The following is a 21,422-nucleotide window of genomic DNA, read 5'->3' as shown; positions in this document are numbered from 1 at the left end:
AAACATTATGAGAGACGCATTCATTTTCAGAATACTAAAAGCAACTTTCACCTTCTTTTACACTCTCATTGTTTTCCTGGAAATTGAGAAGTAATAATTCTAAATTAATCTATTCTGTGACATAATTCTGAATACAACCGGAATGGTAAAAGTAAAATAAGCATTGTAGTCCTTAAAAACAACCAATCAAGTTTGCTGTAATTAAAATTCACACCGGCTTGCAAAATGTGATCAAGGAAATGTTTCTCGGGTCTTTTCAGTTTGAGCCCCCAGTAAGTTTTTCGCACCCAGTTACCGAGCACGAGCCATTACATAGCAATTCTTTCTGTAAAATTTGGCGCGTGCGTCTGCGGGTGCAAATAATATACACCCACTAAGCAGGGGCACAAACCAAAAAGCTCAGATCACCAATCATTGCTCTTGAACATCATTAGGAGCCACTTAAAACCAATCAAATTTTCATTGTCTACCGGAAAATATTGTCGATGTGAGCAAAGAATTCCATGAAATGAAGACTGCACGTCAAACAAAAGTCAACCAAATCATTCCGAATTGCTCATGGGTTTAAAAATAATAGACTAAGGTCGGAAGAATTGCTCTTGAGCGACTAGTGAGAGTTGGAATCCATTGCAGCGTGCTTGAGTCGGCAACCTATCTTAAATGAGACTAAATAATAAGTCAACAAAAATACAATCAATTTTCGCAAAAGCTAAAGAACTAGTACGCTATGAGTTTTGCATGTTGTGGTTGTAGTTATTGCTGTCTTATCACTTACTCTCCATAATAACAGGTCTCTTTGGTTGCTAATGAAAATTTATTTAAATGAAAAATGCTTTCAGTTGGTAGCTAATGCTTTCCGTGACTTTTATTTTATAAATAGGCGCAATTCGAGCATAAAGAACATATATGAATCAATTTATTAGCACTCAAGATAAGAAACATTGTACTAGCGTCGGGCGAATGACTCTCAAACGAACGACGAGCGATTGGCCTTGGGAGTAGCCAGCTGAGACATAGGGATGCTAGCATTAAGGGGCTGACCTCCAGACCTCCTCAACGTTTCATTGACTACTTCAGCGTGAATAAAATAACCACTCTAATTTGATTTCTCACTGACGTGAAAAAGCTGAAAAAAGTTAGAACAGCTCACCAATACAGCAAATCAAAATCCAGCACACCAATGCAATCCAAATACTCTAGATAGTAAAAAGCTGAATAATACCAATACTCCTCTTGGAGTCGTAAAAATAAAAAATACCAACACATTTACAATAATTGCTTTAAACTTCGTTCGAGAGCAAACAGCAATAATTGCTAAAAACTTGTCCTCAATTAAACATTAGATTCTTTTTTGCGTTCAGATTTCAGTCATTGTCACAAAAAATAACAATACCACAATATACACAATAGATGTAACTTCGGTTATTCATAGTTCAGTTTTAGTTTTCTTCTTCTTATAAATGGTTTTTTCAGTCGGAGTTTTTGGATTTATTGGCCAGTTTTGGCGTTTCAAAATTGGCTCCAACTCTTTCAAACTGACAACTGGCATATATTCACCAATGAGCTTCCGGGTCCACCAATTTTCTTCTCTATTTCCATTTTGAGCATAATTGTACAAATAATGTTGCATTCTTATATAGTTCGGTGGTTGCTCTGGAAACGGATTTTCGGCTATAAGTCCCAATACCTCCGTATCATTCATTAGAAATTTGGCAGCTAAATGTACAAGCCACGGATTTTGTTGATAATTCTGAAAAGCAGCAAACCACATTAACCAATCGAGCCTATAATGGTATGGTGATATCAAACACGGCCTGCGGTTTAGTCTTCCCGGCTTGCAGTTGAATTCGTATTCTAACCATTCTGCTTTCTGTGAATTCGGATTATCGGATAGCGTTCCTTGAACTATGACCTCAGTTCGTTCCTTAGTGACACTGCCAAAAGCGCCATACGTGTTGACTAGCCGAAAGTTGTCAAACGACGAATTCATCAACTGCCTTGATGACAGTAAATTAGAAACAATCGGAATGCTAAGGTAGCCAATCAACATCAATAAACATAACTGGACTACATTATAAATTTTAGATATAACTCTTTTGTATCTGTTAAACAAAACAGGTTTTTGTGACTCATAGAGATCTTTCAGTGCTTTGTCAGAAAATAATGAACTTAAAAACATATCGTCCAGAAAACAAATTGAGGGTAAAATAGTCAACCAGTTTAAGAAACTTAAATTACCACTTATAATCAGAATAACTTGAAACATAATTTGCACGATACCAGCAAATATTCTACAGCTTCTGACTGGAACAATCATAAACAAAGGAGCAACTAATTCCACAAAATGATTACCCAAAGTTTCAACTTTGTGGATAATTTCGGGCGATTTGTGGAGGTAAAACGCAATCGGGTTTGGTACAGGCTGTGTTTCGTAATGATAATTCATGCAGGTTAAATCTCTCCAGCATTGATCGCCTCTGATTTTAATTAACCCAGCCCCAATCATTATTCGAAAAATTAACCATCTATAACCCCAAATTACAACTTTTGAAGGCGGGCAATTTTTCGGGAATTTTTTCAGGGAAACAAAAGGCACAAAAAATATTGCCAAAAATCCAGTTTCAAGTAATTGAGACTCCCATCCAAATGAAAACCAGCTCTGGCCGACATTTACTATCGAGTGATAAGTTATCCATAGAACAAACATCAAAATTGAGTTCGCTGTTCCAGTTAATAACACAAACGATGATATTACGATGCCGATCAAAGCGAATACTGATAAATATTGATCAACATCGACCGGGTTATTGTAATCACAGAACCATAGTAAAGTTGGCACCTGTAAAAATTTGGATAAATTCGAAATATTGCCCAATCTTCTGGCTAGGAAAGATATATGTAAATGAGCTGGCAGCAACCCATTAGATCCCAGCAAACCGGAGTTTTGATTAAGAGAGATAAGAAAAGCTACAAAGTAAATGAATCCAAGATACCGAATGACAACAATGCGTGTTAGATTGTATGAAGAAGACAAGTCGCTTTTTTGCGATATCATTGCATGAAGTCTAGTCTGAAATCAGAAGCAAAGATCGAAGATATGAAATTTAATTTTTTTGCAATTTATCTCGAACCATGACATAGCGGTCCGATTACAGGATCCAAAAAATAAAAAAGCAACCGGTCGAAAAAATAGTTAGTGTATGCCGAGCGTAACAGAAACAGAAATGAAAAGGGTTCGCCAAAGGGTGGGCGAAAGACAAGGAGGATCGAAAAATTGTGCCTACGTAATGAGCCAACCAGTACAAAAAAATTGTAAATCGAGTTCATAAACATTTAGAAATGATTCTTCTCCAAATAAGGTCATCTTTTTATACTGATAAAATCAGCTGCATGTTTTTTTTTTCATGAATGTGCTACATGCTTCCAAGCTCAAATTAGTGAGGAAGGAAATATTTGAGCGTTTCAATACAAAGTTTAAGATGACACCAGATATATGGGAGAGCAAACCAGATATATGGGTCCTCAGTATCAAAATACACAGGAACAAAATATCCAGAACTCTAAAAAAGGATTTTCTCTGAATTAAGGTGACGTCTTTAATTGATTGAGAAGTAGGTACCGTTAATTTCCTTACAAAAGAGCACCCCTATTAATTTTTAAATAATCAATTTAAGCAAAAGTCAATTTGAGACAAAGAGGTGGATCACGTGTGACCAACAAAATACTGTCCAAAAATTGCATTGAAGAAACAAAAAGCTGATTTCAAATGAACGTGACACGAACGGGTCGTAACAAAAGAAAACTTTCTGACAAAAAACATAACCCGCCGATTGCTGGAAAATAGTCGCCATTAACGTGCTTGACGCACATCGGGATTAAAATAAAAAAAGAAAAGAGACAGAAATTGACAGAAATTTTTTCAAAGTTTTAAAAACTGTTCTAATACGGTGTGTAGTTTCAGTTAGATTCTAAAACAATACTTAATTCAGCTTCTAAACTTAGGAATTGTTAAGCTTAATTCTTATGTCAGCTAGCAATTGCTCTAATGAACTTTGATGACCTAATGCACTATGACTTAATCACAGGGCTTTAACCCTTTCTTTTGATTTTGCTCTTTTGACATTGATCGTATTCACATTGCATACATTGCGTAATTCAATGCCTGAAAGAAATTAAAACCCATTCAGTTGAAACAGTGAGCGAGGGAAGTCAAATTCAAACCGGAAAATTGTGACAAAAATCGTCAGACGAAAAACGTGATTAAAAGGTAAAGCGAATTTTTAAAAATGGCCGTACAAATATGAAATAAAATCTAAAGAATTGAATGAAAAACAGAGCTAATGTAACTGACCAGCAGATCAATCCCAGAAATCCCAGTCAAAAAGACATCTCAAAAAGAGAAACTAAAATAATCGAACAAACTAAACAAAAAAATAATAATTGCCAAAACTCTTGAAGCTTTTAAACTGAAGGCCAAATATGATACAATTTATTATATTTATTAGCTCACGCACAAGCCTTGAAAGATTTATTTGCCACTAAAGCTAGATAAACTCGAGAACACAAGCTTTAACTCGAGAAAGCTAGATAAACTCGAGAACACAAGCTTTAAAAAACTAGAAGTGCAGAATTTAAAAATTTTTCAATTTGGCAAAAAAATGTTCAAAACCATTTTTCTTTGTCTGAAGAGTTCTGTTATGTAATCCATCTGCAAGACTTAAAAACGTTTTGTTGGCCAGTAAAGATCGTTAAACTCAGAAAATGAGAAAAAAAATTTAAAAAACTGTAGTACAATTGCAATCATCAGAACCGTTTCATTGTTTCCAGAGATTTTCCAATATACCTATTTCAAGTCTTAAATAATCTAACTGGCTCACAAATATCAATAAACTTGGAACATAAATTTCAGAAAACTTGAAAAAAATTCAAATTTTATTTTAAAAAATTGTCAAGTTTCGTGATATCTAAGAAAAAAATGAGAACTAATTTTTTGTCACTAGAAACTAAGCAGTAAGCTATTATCAGGTCCTAGAGGAGGTTCCTTGGCCCTTGAGGCTAAAAACCCAAAATATGACATGTTGAAAACCATTCCATGGCCATGAATTTCTTTGGCGCCTAGGGCTGAAAAAACTCAAAAAATGACAAGATTTACAAAAAAATTCGCAAATTGTAAAATTAAGTATAAATTTGCGTGTTTATGTTCGGAGCAACAAACTATATAGCCCGTAAAATTGTCATAAAAAGTAACTATGTCCTGCAAAAGGCCTACAGCAGCTTTTACAAACCTCAATTTTAGACTGGTCCAACAAAAAATGACGAATAAAAGCAAAAACGCGGCTAAGGGCCTCTAATGAAACTTGATTCCCGCTCAGCTTTACCTGTTTATCCCGTTTTGAAAAATCGACGTCGTGAAAAAAGGTGTAAAATCATCTTACAAAAAAAGACAGAGTACCAACACGATCCAATTGTTGGATTATAAATAGAGAGCGCCTAAATAAAGACCGATGAGAGGCTGACGGCGGCTATTAACAAGCCGACTTACTTCGGACCAATTGCTCTCGAACGAAGGACAGGGTCCATTTAACTTAAAAATTAACCCCAGATGTTTAACCCCGGACCTCCAAGCTGACATCTTAACCATTTATCTACGACGGCTTTATTTCATTTCTGACAACGGCTTTGATTTCCTTTCTTTTACAAACAAACTTGATTTCAGGACGAGAGCAACTTTGATGACTCAAAAATGAAGAATTAAAGTCACTACTAAAGAACGTTCTAGAACATTTGCGCAAAAACAGTCAAGCAACAATTTTGCATAAAGCCACACACGTTTACAACAATTGCTCAGAACTTCGTTCGAGAGCAATTAAAAACCCCGAGAAGGCCAGCAGTAGCCCAACTCAGCTATGGCTATTGCAGCTAAAAACAAACCCTAAAGAGTATTCCTTAGAAGATTTTTACTTTATCTTGGTTTAAGTAGGGTAACACTCAGTTTTATTTAAGAATTATGTTCAGCCATTTTTCTATTTCTTAGTATTATTTAATGCCACAGCATGAGAAACAGAGCTAAAAAATTTATTTTTTTCCCTAAATCCTTTCATATGTTTTATGTTTAGACTATATAAATTTTGAACACATTTGCCGAACCAAAGAAGATATCAAAATCTCAAGCATTGTGGAGCTTCACTTTATGACATTCATGAAGTTACAAGTTTTCAAAGTTTTAAGACATGAAACGACGGCTATTTTTAGTAACGTCGTAACTAAGTGTCAAACAGAAAAAAATGAGGAAAAAAGACCACCCAATGCTTATTCTTAAAGTTTCAATCTGAAGTCGAAACTGGCCCACAACAGAATATAGTGGTAACGAGAGAGCGTAACGAACACTTTTTAAAACTCAACAGACGAGTTGGACAATTCTATCGGAAAAAAAATTTCACATGATTCAGAACTGACTGCATACTTATGAGATTAAACATACAATTAAACATAACCAACTAACGTCGGGCGAATTGCTCTCAAACAACCATCGAGCGGTTGGCTTTGTCAGTAGCTATCCACGGGGGTAGGGGGTGCACCGGGGGCTGATGGGGGTGGAGCAACAGCGAGAGGGGGCAACAGTGAGGGGGGGGGGGGTTCTTCAACCTCTAAGAACCGCCCTTCACACCATAAGTGAAGTCTCCAAAACAGTTTGAGCTGAAACAGAGCTGAAAGGCTCTAAGAGCACGTAATGCCCGCTGTGCGCTACCTGTTTATCCCGTTTTTTAGGACGAAAAGTCCAATTGGTCAGACAAAAAACCAGTCACGCAAAAATTCGCAAAAAAAGACCGACAGGACTAATGTAATTGCTGCAAACATCGTTTGAGAGCACTTAATTACGGGGTAATCATAACGTTCCTAAATAGTTTGGCTAGAACTGGCGGGAAAAAGATCACTAGTTTTTTTTCTCGTTTTGCCATCACTCGGCAAATTCCGACGTAATTGAATTTCTGTCAGGCGCTAAATGTACTATTATACAATGTACAAATTACACAGCGTTTCAAAGTTAAAATCCTCTCCTCTTAGGTTACACTTGGATTGAAAAACAACTAAATAACTTTTCTTTTGAAAGTTAAAAGAAGTGCATTCATGTGATATCATAAATTATTAGGCATGAATAATTGAAGGGAGTCAGCTGCAGTTGAGAGGATGAGGTGTTTGACACTGGGGTGCCATGTTATCTCTTTGATCTCACTCTGCTGTCCTTCGTGAAGAAACAATAGCTGGGCTGGTAAATCTCCCTCTTCGGCGTCAGCATTGCTTGAAATGTTGTCTCGCTCTAAACCCAAAAAAGTTCATTCTCAAATTTAAGGCAAATGTGTTGATAGGTTGAAGATCCAAAACATAGAAATCCGAAATATATCAAACGTTTACAGAAAGCAAAACGTCAAACTAAAGGTAAAACAGTTGGATAACGCAAATAACTGAGTAAAACGAAATATAGCTGACAGATTGTCGGAAGATAGCTGCGATGGCTTTGTAGATCTGCAGTCTTAAAACGATAATGAAAAAGCAAACCGAAAAGAAACTTCAATTTTTACCAATTGCTGAGGTGCTATATTTTGATACAGAAATTGCATTTCTTATTGCTGCTTCTATTAGCTGCCCTCAAATAGCCTTCAATTAGAGAGTGACAAACACTCAGTTAAACTTATCTCCTTCAATTAAAAGAAGTAGAAATATGTTTGAGAGATGTTTGAGAATGGTGAACTCATTTTTGAGAGTGAGGTAAGTCACGTGTGACCAAACACGCGAGAGAACAAAAAAAACATAGAAACATAGCCGGAAGAACTCCGGAAACGACTCGAAGCAGAAAATTGCCCATCCTTATAACTAAACAACTGAACAACTATTGTGAACCCTGAACCGCCACAAATAGTTTTTTTAACTTGAGTTTTTTTTATAGTACAAGGAAGCATAAAGCCGAATAAAGTTCCTCTGCAATTAGAGCAATGAAAAGCTCGCAAAACCATGGGCAAGTCATAATAGGCTAAGAAATTTGTCTAAGATTAAAAAGAAAAACTTCAAAAAACTGGTTTTTAAAACTTTTCAATTTTTCTGTTAATTTCTCCAAAAAACGAGTTATACCTAGAAAACTTAGTCAATTGGTATTTGAAAATTTCTTAAGTAACAAGCTTCTATCCAAATCCCACTTAAAGCATTAAAACAAAAAAAAACAGGCAAAAATTATTAAATTTCGTCTACAAATCAGCAGAACTGATCAAAAATCTCCAAATTAGCATTAAACTCAAATTTAATACTTGAAACCTTCAACTCCTACTAGAACAAGCCTAAAACTGATACAATATCATAATCAAACTTCATTACCATCAAAAGTTGCAAAAAAACTGCTTTTAAAAGCCGCACGTGAACAAAAAAAATTCGCTCGCTTAGAGAAAATTTTTTCACACATCACCTTTGCGCTCTCTCAAAAACAACGGTATGGATAAAAACCACTCTTTTCGCTTCGCTCTTCACTTTTGTTCAGCGCCAAATTCACTCCAAATTTTTTCAGGCGTTTCATTTTCCGCTTCAAAAATCACTCCAATAAATTGATTAAAAAAGGACTTCTCCAATACTCCTCTTCGAGTCGTAAAAACTCACTCCACTAAGATCGAAAAATGGCGTCATGCACACAATTGAGTCAAAATTGCGTGAATGAAAGAACAGAAAGCAGATTGCAAACATCTGGTTGCAACAAAAATCTCGAGGACAAAATAAAAAACATAGCAGAACAAGTCCTAAACTACAATTAAGGGAATCCTCATTGACTAAACTCGAAACTCGACCTTGTAATGATAAGAAAATGATTAGCAAAAAGCATTAAAAAACTAAATCTAAAAACAAAAATTGAGGCAGTGAAAAACAACTGAGCGATATCCAAGCACAAACAGAAACAACAAACAAAAACAGAAACAAAACTTAAAACGACGCATTGTTTTCGGATGTGCTCTCAGAAATTTTAGGTAATTAGTGTTTCTAGGAATGAATTTTGGAAAAAACAGTTATTTCTATAGGCTCCAAAAAGCTGCTTTACTCAACTGATATTTTAATATTTCTTAAGTAACAAGCTTCTATCCCAGTCCCACCTAAAGCATTAAAACAAAAAAACAGGCAAAAATCATTAAATTTCTTCTACAAATCAGCAAAACTGATCAAAAATCTCCTAATTAGCATTAAACTCAAATTTACCACTTGAAACCTTCAACTCCTACTAGAACTAGCCTAAAACTGATACAATATCATAATCAAACCTCATTAACAACAAAAGTTGCAAAAAACTGCTTTTAAGGCCGCACGTGAACCAAAAAAAATCGCTCGCTTAGAAAATTTTTTTATCAATTTTTCGCTAAAAAACAGCGATATGAAAAAAAACCACTCTCTTTTCGCTCCGCTCTTCATTTTTGTTCAGCACCAAAACCATTCGAAATTTTTTCAGGCGTTTCATTTCCGGCTTCAAAAATCACTCCAATAAATTGATTAAAAAACAACTTCTCCAATACTCCTCATCGAGTCGCAACAACTCACTCCACTAAGATTGAAAAATGGCGTCATGCAAACGATTAAGTCAAATTTGCATGAAGGAAAGAACAGAAAGCAGAGTGCAATCATCTGGTCGCAACAAAAATCTCGAGGACAAAGAAAAACATACCAGAACAAGTCCTGAACTACAATTCACGGAATCCTCATTGACTAAACTAGAAACTCGACCTTGTAATGATACGAAAATGATTCGCAAAAAGCATTAAAAAGCTAAATCCAAAAACAAAATTGAGGCAGTCAAAAACAACTGAGAGATATCCAAGCACAAACAGAAACAACAAACAAAAACAGAAACAAAACTTAAAACGACGCATTATTTTCGGATGTGCTCTCAGAAATTTTAGGTAATTAGTTTTTCTAGGAATGAATTTTGGAAAAAACAGTTATTTTTATAGGCTCCAAAAAGCTGCTTTAGTCAATTGATATTTGAATATTTCTTAAGTAACAAGCCTCTATCCAAATCCCACCTAAAGCATTAAAACAACAAACAGGCAAAAATCATTAAATTTCATCTACAAATCAGAAAAATTGATCAAAAAACTCCAAAATAGCATTAAACTCAAATTTACTACTTGAAACCTTCAACTCCTACTAGAACAAGCCTAAAACTGATAGAAAATCATAATCAAACCTCATTACCATCAGAAGTTGCAAAAAACTGCTTTTAAAAGCCGCACGTGAACAAAAAAAAATTCGCTCGCTTAGAGAAAATTTTTTCACACATCACCTTTGCGCTCTCTCAAAAACAACGGTATGGATAAAAACCACTCTCTTTTCGCTTCGCTCTTCACTTTTGTTCAGCGCCAAATTCACTCCAAATTTTTTCAGGCGTTTCATTTCCCGCTTCAAAAATCACTCCAATAAATTGATTAAAAAAGGAATTCTCCAATACTCCTCTCCGAGTCGTAAAAACTCACTCCACTAAGATCGAAAAATGGCGTCATGCACACAATTGAGTCAAAATTGCATGAATGAAAGAACAGAAAGCAGATTGCAAACATCTGGTCGCAACAAAAATCTCGAGGACAAAATAAAAAACATAGCAGAACAAGTCCTAAACTACAATTCACGGAATCCTCATTGACTAAACTAGAAACTCGACCTTGTAATGATAAGAAAATGATTCGCAAAAAGCATTAAAAAGATAAATCCAAAAACAAAATTGAGGCAGTCAAAAACAACTGAGAGACATCCAAGCACAAACAGAAACAACAAACAAAAACAGAAACAAAACTTAAAACGACGCATTATTTTCGGATGTGCTCTCAGAAATTTTAGGTAATTAGTTTTTCTAGGAATGAATTTTGGAAAAAACAGTTATTTTTATAGGCTCCAAAAAGCTGCTTTAGTCAATTGATATTTGAATATTTCTTAAGTAACAAGCTTCTATCCAAATCCAACCTAAAGCATTAAAACAACAAACAGGCAAAAATCATTAAATTTCATCTACAAATCAGAAAAATTGATCAAAAATCTCCAAAATAGCATTAAACTCAAATTTACTACTTGAAACCTTCAACTCCTACTAGAACAAGCCTAAAACTGATAGAAAATCATAATCAAACCTCATTACCATCAGAAGTTGCAAAAAACTGCTTTTAAAAGCCGCACGTGAACAAAAAAAAATCGCTCGCTTAGAGAAAATTTTTTCACACATCACCTTTGCGCTCTCTCAAAAACAACGGTATGGATAAAAACCACTCTCTTTTCGCTTCGCTCTTCACTTTTGTTCAGCGCCAAATTCACTCCAAATTTTTTCAGGCGTTTCATTTCCCGCTTCAAAAATCACTCCAATAAATTGATTAAAAAAGGAATTCTCCAATACTCCTCTCCGAGTCGTAAAAACTCACTCCACTAAGATCGAAAAATGGCGTCATGCACACAATTGAGTCAAAATTGCATGAATGAAAGAACAGAAAGCAGATTGCAAACATCTGATCGCAACAAAAATCTCGAGGACAAAATAAAAAACATAGCAGAACAAGTCCTAAACTACAATTCACGGAATCCTCATTGACTAAACTAGAAACTCGACCTTGTAATGGTAAGAAAATGATCCGCAAAAAGCATTAAAAAGCTAAATCCAAAAACAAAATTGAGGCAGTGAAAAACAACTGAGCGATATCCAAGCACAAACAGAAACAACAAACACAAACAGAAACCGACCTTTAAACGACGCATTGTTTTCGGATGTGCTCTCAGAAATTTTAGTTAATTAGTTTTTCTAGGAATGAATTTTGGAAAAAACTGTTATTTCTTTAGGCTCCAAAAGCTGCTTGAATTTGAGTTGTCGTGACCATTTAGATATTCGGGCAAATAATGATCCTGGTGCCGTTGGTAACCATTTTGGGATTTAATTCGATCCATCATTTGACTGTGATACGATTTCGCATTGTCTTTTAATATTTGGATTCTGAACAATAAAGACAATGCGAAATCGTATAACAGTCAAATGATGGATCAAATTAAATCCCAAATTGATTACCAACGACACCAGAATCGTTCTTTGCGCGAATATCTAATTGGTCACGACAACACAAATTCAAGCAGCTTTTTGGTGCCTAAAGAATAAAAAAGTTTTTTTCAAAATTAACAGGAACACTAATTACCTTAAATTTTTGAGAACACATCCGAGAAAATACGTCATTTTAAAGTCGGTTTTCTGTTACAATTTTTGAAATGAGGCAAATATTGGAACAATATTCCTCAGTCGCAAAATCAACCTTTTGTTATTCATTCATGCCGTTGATAAACGAATATACCAAGTTGCTTCGGAAACTCAATTTAGTTGAACTCTGACAAGAGCAGTACCAGACAAGAGCAGTACCAAAACCGAAGCATCAAAGAGCGCTACTTTAGGATATTCCGCCTTTTAACAATGGCCATTATGTCAAATAATGTTGGAATCAAACAAATCAACAAGCCGTTAGGCAATATTGCCACAAAAATAAAGAAAAATAAACAGCTGAAAAGCGAAAGTATTAGCATGCGATGAAAAACCTACGCGAGATATCTCAAATGATCTCAGTTCAATTAAACCTAAAGGAGGTCTAATAAGTTGTCAAAAACTTGATAACTTCTAAACAGACAACCCACATCACAGTGCATTAAAAAGTGCACTTCGAGATATCAAGTGTTCTCAATCTATTCTTTGTATTTTTTTTTCTTTATTTATGTAAACCTGAATAACATTTATGTATACCTGTCCACTCACTCATGTTGCATACTTCCGGAAATGATATTGTAATCAAACCAATTCAAAATGATGACAATATTTGAGAGAACAAAACAATTATTGCAGAGTACTTGCACAAAAAGTTTCAAACCTTGTCAAACATATGATGACGAAGTCATGGATCAAAGTTGTTCTACCTAAGAATTTTAAGAAACTCAATTTTAAAGCAGTTATGCAGAGGAGGCCAGAGAATCACATGATAATAAGCCAGCAAGCGTTTGTAAAGCTTGTCATGGTAAAGCCGTGAATTCCAACTTATCCGGCAGATTGCCGAAAAATAGCCGCTATTGATTCCGAAAATCCCGATTGGTATTGAAAAATCAGAAAAAAGAGAAAAACTTATTGATGTAAGAAAACTGTTTTAAGTGCGAACTAAATTGATTTCATTTTGCTGTTAGACATACTCCTCTTACATAATGAGAGGATAAAGTGGCTAGTACCAATACCAATACCAATAAGCCCCAGCAGCAGGCACCTGAACTTAGGCTTTATGCGTTTATCCCGTTTCTATTTTTGATTTTGTTTTTCATGAGTCTAGGCATTTTAGATTGCTCTGTTGAGCAACTGGTGTTGAAAAGCACATTCAGCAGAATGAGTGAAGAATGAAACAATCAATGAAACAAGTAAAAAAGATTTTACGCAAATATCGAAAATGCTCGAAAATGCGGCAAAATGAAACAAAACGAAACAAATTTTGATTCGACGAAGTAAAAAACATACAATGACCAGTCCTGAAATATAATTTAAAAAATTGAAGCAACTGAAGGCAACACCACTCCAATTTGACTTCTCATTGAAAAGAAAAGGTAAAAGTGAACAGATCGAAAAAAAATCCAGCACACCAATACAATTCAATTTTTTTGATTTATTAAAAAAAAAACAAATTAGGACACGTCCTGAAATGCAATCCGAAAAATGAACGAAAAACTTAACAACCGTATCTGACCAACAGATCAATTCAACAATGCCAGCCAAAAAGAAAGAGCCTCAAAAATTGAACTAAAAAATTCAAACTAACTAAACACAAATGTACAAATCGCTTAAACTCTCGAAACTTTTACCCTGAGGGTCCAAAATGTCCCTGAGGTATATTCATTTAAATATGCCCACTAACTGTTTCACAAGCATTGAAAGGCGTTTACTGGCCACTAAAAACTCGAGAAATATAACATCATTGAAAGTTTATAAATTTCACCAATATCAATATGTTTTGAAAACCATTTTTGTCTATCGAATATGTCCACTAACACATCTGCAAAGCTTTAAAAACTTTAATTGGCCCATAAAGATCGATAAACTCAGAAAATGTCAAAAATTTTGAAAACATGGCAAAAACTATTTATTGAAAGATTAATTTCACAATATTAGTATGTTCAAAACAATTTTTTTCCATCGAATCTGTTCAGTAACCCATCTGATCTAAATCTTTCATTGGCACTTAAAGATCAATAAATTCAATATTTAATCAAGAAAATTGAAATTATTTATGGCAATGGCAAAGATTATATATTAACGTTTATAAATTCCTCAATATTGAAAAAAATCAAACCCCTTTTTGTATATCAAATCTGTCCAGTAACGCATCTGCAAGACCTAAAAACGTTAAACATCCTTAACAACTTTAAAGATTGAAATACTCACAAAAAATTTTAAAAATTATAAAAACAATAGCACATTTTATCGAAAGGTAAGATTCGTGATATTAACATTTTTAGATCCATTTCGTTGTCTAGAATCTACTCAGTAATACAATTTCAAGCCTAAAGGTTTCACTGGCCCACGACGATCGATTAACTCATTTTGCAAGTTTTCTGATAAAATCTGCAAATTTCAAATTTTATCAGTAATTTGCAAAAATTCGTGATATTAGTTTTGAAACTAATCTGGAGACTCTAAAAACAAAGCACTCAATTATTATCAGACCCTAGATGAACGCAAAGTAAGCCGACATAGATTACATAGTAATGCAATTTATCAGAATACATTGTTAACCGTTAGAATCAATACTGCGCATAGCATTGTAGTGCATAATGTATTCCAAAGCACAAAACAAAAATACATTAATTTTTAGACATCTAGTAGGTGGGGGCCTTAGCGGACCGCTGTTCATGGCTATGCCTCTCATACGCTGTGGGAAATGCCAGGGACAAGTTAAAGTAAGGGTATCCTAAAAATTTATCGACTTATTTGACCTAATTTCGAAAATTCGGCTTACTTGCCTATCGGCTTGCTTTATCGCCACCCAGATCCTAAAGGAGGTTCCCTGGAGCCTGCGGCTTGCAAATTTCCAAAAAAACAATTTTACAAATTAGCAAATTTTCAAAAATCCGTGATAAAATAAAATTTTAAAAACATTCAATGCCACTATTAAGTATGCAGTAACCTACTATCAAACCCTATATGAGACTCCCTGGCGCCTTAGGCTGAAAAAAAATGATAAAAAAATCTCAAAAAATTCAAAAAAACAAGCAAAAATTAGTATCATTTTTTCGTGTTAATGTTTGCAATACGAAAATATATAGCTTACAAAAAGGTTTAAAAAAGTAATAACGTCTTGCAGAAGACCTTTATCAACTCAGCAAAACGTCAATTTGAGACCGATCAAACAAAAAACTCGAAAAATGAAGCATTTCATCATTTTGGATTCAAAATCTCCTAAAAATGACTTTCAATTAGGGCATTCCCAGCAACTGGAGCATTCTCAGAACTTGAAAGACTAGTAAGGCCAGCTGAGGTCCTCTATTGCAACTTAATGGCCGCCTTTACCTGTATATCCCGTTTCAAAAGCTCAAAGTCATAGAAAAAGGTGTCAAAACATCTTTAAAAGAAAAAGACAGAGCACCAAAACAATCCAAAAAAATTGGGTTGCAAAAATAGCAGCGCAATAATAGCCCGCTGAGAAGCTGAGGGGCTATTAATAAGAAACAATATATAATTTCGACAGGAGACACTTTACAACTCGTACTTAACACTTGCTAGTCAGTCATCTCTACAAAAAACGGGGACGTAAAAGTATGCGAAAAATATAGTCAGATATCAGTTCCGCCAACCATTTCAAAACTCTTCAAACATCTTGTGTCATTAAGATGAAGATGTCGGAAAATCGATAATTAATTATACTAAATTTGGATTTAGGACATCGAGCACAGATGCTGTTTTAACCTTATGTTGAGGCCATAAGATATAATCATATATCAAAATCTTTAGGCAAATTTATTGATCTTTCAACTCATTATCAGACCATATCTCTTTCATAATACTAAGAGCTCATGGATTTGCCAATAACGCTTTAAAAAAGTTTCTGTTCTTGTGGACAATGAGTACATACTTGTGGAAGTTTTCGCAGAAAGCCACAAAATCAAACATACCCGACAGATTGCAGGAGAAGAGTTGCCATTGACTCCCATAACACCGATTGGGATTAAGGAACAGAAAAACAATAACAAAAATTGATTGTTGTACAAAAACATTTTTAAAGTGCGAAATATTGTGATTGGATTTCCTAGTTATGTCTACTCCCATTTCTTAGTGAGAGGATGCATGGGCACTAAGACTAGTAGGAAAAAAAATTCAATGAGCGGTCATCTAAAATTGGGCTTTATGGGTATATCTTGTTTCTATTTTGATTTCGTTTTTCGATATTGATTCTGTTCACTGTTCATTTTAGATGGCTTTGCTGATCAATTGCTGTTTAAAAGCACTTTGAGCAGAATGAGCAAATAATGAGCCTAGAGCAGTGACAAAGATTGCACTCAACTGCTGTTATAAAGCACCTTGAGCAGAATGAGCGAAGATTGAAACTAGCCTAGAGCAGTGAAAAAGATTTCACCCAAAAAGCAAAAAAAATTGTTTGACGACGTAGAAAAACATAGCAAGACAAGTCCTGAAATACAATAAAAAGAACTGAATGCGAAACTTAGAACTACCTCACCTGACCAGCATATGAACTGAACAATTCCAGCCAAAAACAAGCAATCTCAAAAGTTGAGAAACTAAAATAATAAAAGAAACATGATTTTATGAAGGCAAAACAATATTTTAATTCAAAAATCCACTAACCCACGTATCAGCCTTGAAAGAGGTTTATTGACCAATAAAGATAGAAAAAAATCGTCAAAAATGACAAATTAAAATGAAAATGGCAAAATTTAAAGTTTCTTAAATTCTCAACTTTAAAACAATCAAAACAACATTTTTGCCTCCGACATTTCTCGAGCAAACTCTCCGCAAGAACTAAAAAACTTTTGTAGGCCCGTAATGATCGATAACCTCAGAAAACGACAGAAAATTTCAAAAAAAATTGAAAACAATTGCAAATTATATTGAAATGTTGCAAAACCTCGCGATAATAATATCTTCAAAATCATTTCATTTATTCCAGGGGCTATTCAATAGAGCAAATTTAGATAATAAAAAATTTCATTGGCTCATAAATATCAATGAATTAGGAAAATGACAGTCAAAAATATTTACAAAATATTCAAATATTATTTTATCAAAAAATTGCAAACATTCGCGATACTAAAATATTGAACATCATTCTATTGCCCCAAGTACCTATGCAATAACAAACAATCAAACCCTCGAGGATGTTACCTGGACGCTGATACAAAAAACACATCAAAAAGATCAAAAAATTCCATTGCCACTAAAAACTATGCAGTAAGCTATTATCGACTCTAGGAGATTTTGTAGCCCCTGAGGATTGACATAAAATTAAGAAAAACTATGCAGGAACCTACTATCGAACCCTATAGGGGTTCGATAGTAGGACTAATAAAGTCAGCTTTGGCCCTCTAATGACACTTAATGCCCGCTGGGCCTCACCTTTTTATCCCGTTTTGAAAGATAAACAATACAATCCAATTCTTGGATTACAAAAATAGTAGCTCTATAATAGCCGGCTCATAAAATGACATTAACTATGGGTTTCTCAAGGAAGTCTTGGGGCTTCCGGTTTTTTCTCGTCAATGAAATTATGAAAAAAGCAAGGAAAACTCAAAATTATTCAGTTTCAAATCGCTCAATTAGTTATCAGAAAAAATACCGGGCAGATTGTCGGCAAATGGCTGCAATTGATTCCTATATCCCGGACTGCGATTGAAAGAACAGAAAAAAAAATTGAAAGTCAATTTACAAAAATTATTTCAAAACTCCGCGCTGTTTAATTCCTTTTTTGTAGTTAGACATACTCCTGTTTCTCAATGACAGGACGTATGTCTAACTACACCGGGGGGGGGGGGGGGGGGGGGGAGGAAACAGAACAGATCCAATAAGTTTGCACCATATTAGCAAGTTGAGAGGCTGAGAACATCAACGAAGGGGATATAGCTCAGTGGTAGAGCGTCCGCTTTGCAGTGGTAGAGCGTCAGCTTTGTTTTTTCTCGTCAATGAAATTATGAAAAAAAGCAAGGAAAACTCAAAATTATTCAGTTTCAAATCGCTCAATTAGTTATCAGAAAAAATACCGGGCAGATTGTCGGCAAATGGCTGCAACTGATTCCTATATCCCGGACTGCGATTGAAAGAACAGAAAAAAAAATTGAAAGTCAATTTACAAAAATTATTTCAAAACTCCGCGCTGTTTAATTCCTTTTTTGTAGTTAGACATACTCCTGTTTCTCAATGACAGGACGTATGTCTAACTACACTGGGGGGGAGGAAACAGAACAGATCCAATAAGTTTGCACCATATTAGCAAGTTGAGAGGCTGAGAACATCGACGAAGGGGATATAGCTCAGTGGTAGAGCGTCCGCTTTGCATGCGGAAGGCCTGGGGTTCGAACCCCCATATCTCCATTTGTATCTATTCTTGTTTCTCTTTTCCGTTTGTGCCCCCCTAGCTTAGTTGCTGCATATTATTTGCACCCCCCAAACGCAAAATTACCATTTTTAATTACCAGTTCGGGTCTTTACCGCTTAATTACCATGATTGGCGGGGCTATAGTTTATCTGACCACTAAGCTTTGGGGGGGGGGGGGGGGGGGCATAATGGGAAAGACCCGAACCTTTGACCTTGTAGCAAGCATCGGCCACTTAACAATGTAACAATGGCGGAAAAATGCTAACCAAGTGAGAGGTCCCATATAGAGATAGTGTTGTCCTCGGAGGAAGCTGCAAATTGAGTAGAGTCCGAGGGACTCCACTTGAGGGAGGTGATAGGACCCCTGTGGAAGTCGTACTTGGCCACTGGAGTAGGAGCACTCTGCAAACTGGTAGATTTACTCAGCTGAAACAGGAGGAAAAACATTACAAAACAGTCAAAATTGTGATCTTATGACACATATTACGTACTAAATAAGGATCACCAAGGGAGTATAGCTCAGTGGTACAGCGTCCGCTTTACACGAGGAAGGACTGGGGTTCGAACCCCCATATCTCCATTTTCGCTAATAGTAGCCAATTGAAATGAAGACTTTGGTTTCAATTACCGCCCTATCTGCAATCTAAAGTGGGCAGGCATGGCTAGAACGATTCATTTTGGAACAAAAATAACAAATTGTTCTCAAGTAGGATATACAATTGTTTGCAACACATATGGTATAAATCATGTACCGTAATATTAAATCTACTCGACAGGTCATCAATAGGTCCAGGAGGTCCTAGTCAAGTGGTGACCAGTACCATAACTATGATCAATGTTGTAAATAGTTTCACGCTTTAGTCTTAACTCGACACCTGTCTGAAAAAATCATGAAATTTTACAATAGTCTGAACCGGACACCTGTCTGATGAAATCATGAGAGTTAGAACGCAAACCGTGCACTAAGTTTGCTTGTTACCATACAACACAAAACCGGCACTAGTCGAGCTAAGCTTTTAGCGCAATTTGAACACAGCAATATATTATGAAATAACGCCGTCAATCTTCAGCCCACACTGGCAACTTATCTATTCCCTTCCCTTCGAAAAGATGAAAAAAACCAGATCTTTTCCCTTTGTGCCCCCCCCCCCCCCCGGTAACTTATGCAGCCCCCGTAAACAGAAAAAAATCCTAAAAAACCGTATCAAATTCAATAATTGGATCAATGCACAGAGTTGACATACAGCCAAAAAATTGGGAAATGGCTAAAAATATTATTTTGTTCTAAGACAGTTGTGAAAAAAGCACCATACCAGGATTGCAATATTTGTATTCAGTATGACAGTGAAAACCGTAAATTACAAGCAACTAGAAAAGTTGCAAACTTCTAACGGTCGTGAGAGCTATTAAGGCGATATAGTTCAGTGCTCGCGCGTCTGCTTAACCTGCCGAAGGTCTGGTGTTCGAGCCTCTATATCTCATTTTTGTAGTCTTATTTATAAATTAATTCTAGAATTTCAACGACAACCAATTATTTTGTTTGAATTTTGATTTGAACAGTATTCAATCTTATTTATTATCATTTCTACACTCAAAACAAGGCAAGCTTACAACAACCCCTCATTGAATAGTGTCATACTTCAGCCTTAAACAGTCTCCTGTCTGCTAAAACCGAAAAAATAAAATCGAGAAAACAGTTTACTGAGTTAAGTCCTAGCCCTAGCCCAGCACTAGTCGAGCAAAAATTTTAGCACCCATTAGGCAAAAAAAGTTTATATGAATTAACGCCGTCAATCTACAGCCCACACTCGGCGCAGTTCTGATCTTCAAATCTTCTCTCCCAATCCGACAACTTGAACCAGATAAAATAAAACGACTAATGTCGGAAGAATTGCTCTCGAACAACAGGCGGGTAGAAAAACACTTGACCCCGCCGGGATTCGAATCACTGACCTCCCAATCCATAACCAGCTGCACTGACCACTCGTCCATGAGACCCTGTATTTTCCCTATTCTGCAACCGACTTTATATTAGCAACAACCTGTATTTCGGAGTCAGGGCAAAAGTGATCACTCAAAAATGAAGAACGAAAGCGTCAAACAGTCACTTGAGAAGTCAAATAATGTTCTAAAAGAAAAGCGCAAAAAGGTCAATTAAAAAATTTGCATTAAAAAAGACCAGCACGTTTACAATAATTGCTATGAACTTCGTTCAAGAGCAATTAATATTAATAATTGAATAAGTGCACAGAGTTGATAGGCAATTTCAACGACAAGAAACAGCATTATTTTGTATTAAAATGTCAAAGACCAAGGAAGACGCAAAAATATATTTTCGTTTTGAAACTAAAAATTGGCACCCAATATAATTTCTCTAAATGGCACCACTTCAGTTCGAGTTTTGCTACCAGCTTTAAAACAGTCTTACAATCTGAAGAATTAAATAATATAGGCTTTCGCAAAAAATGTTTTCCGCTCGACAAAATTTTTTACAACCGCTAATTTTTCTCAGCTCAGGTGGCAATTTGTTCACAGAGATTGAAGCCCACTGATAGAAAAGGCCCTGTTGCAATATATGTAGTTACTTCTCATGATTTGTTGATCATGGGTTACTCATGTTGTAACTCTCGTGAGTTATTAAAAAATTTTTTTGAAATTAATTTGCTTCTGAACAGAAAAGCAAACTTAGATTGAATAAAAAATATTGACTAGATTCACAACTCGATATCGAGAAAACTAAACGTAGGCAAGTTTTGAATGCGGCGAAATTTTTGAACATACTAGTTTTGCATTCATTATTAA

At 35.4% G+C, this 21,422-nt stretch overlaps 2 protein-coding genes and 2 non-coding genes across 5 annotated transcripts in view; 2 read left to right on the top strand and 2 right to left on the bottom strand.

Annotated features, from left to right (window-relative positions):
- Positions 1-1,298: 1,298 nt before the first annotated feature.
- LOC142348339 (lipase maturation factor 1-like) lies at positions 1,299-3,066 on the bottom strand. Its single transcript, XM_075399650.1, has one exon. It carries the CDS (start codon positions 3,053-3,055, stop codon positions 1,427-1,429), a length of 1,629 nt encoding a protein of 542 aa, XP_075255765.1. The 5' UTR covers positions 3,056-3,066; the 3' UTR covers positions 1,299-1,426.
- A 4,019-nt stretch (positions 3,067-7,085) lies between these two features.
- Positions 7,086-21,422, bottom strand: part of LOC142348338 (uncharacterized) — a 111,446-nt gene continuing 97,109 nt past the window's right edge. For both annotated transcript variants that reach the window (XM_075399648.1, XM_075399649.1), the window contains 2 exons: positions 18,887-19,046; positions 7,086-7,318 (listed from right to left, as the gene is read on the bottom strand). In XM_075399648.1, the coding sequence (XP_075255763.1) occupies positions 7,137-7,318; positions 18,887-19,046 (342 nt within the window). In that variant the 3' untranslated portion in view covers positions 7,086-7,136. The remainder of the gene's footprint in view (positions 7,319-18,886; positions 19,047-21,422) is intronic.
- On the top strand, positions 18,545-18,616 carry Trnaa-ugc (transfer RNA alanine (anticodon UGC)). Its single transcript has one exon. It is a non-coding gene; the product is annotated as a tRNA-Ala (tRNA).
- Positions 19,129-19,200, top strand: Trnav-uac (transfer RNA valine (anticodon UAC)). Its single transcript has one exon. It is a non-coding gene; the product is annotated as a tRNA-Val (tRNA).

This window comes from Convolutriloba macropyga, chromosome 10, assembly GCF_964194025.1.
Source record: "Convolutriloba macropyga chromosome 10, txConMacr16.3, whole genome shotgun sequence".
NCBI classification, from domain to species: domain Eukaryota; kingdom Metazoa; phylum Xenacoelomorpha; order Acoela; family Convolutidae; genus Convolutriloba; species Convolutriloba macropyga.
The sequence above is the reverse complement of the archived record's forward strand: the minus strand, read 5'-3'. Positions and strand labels throughout refer to the sequence as shown.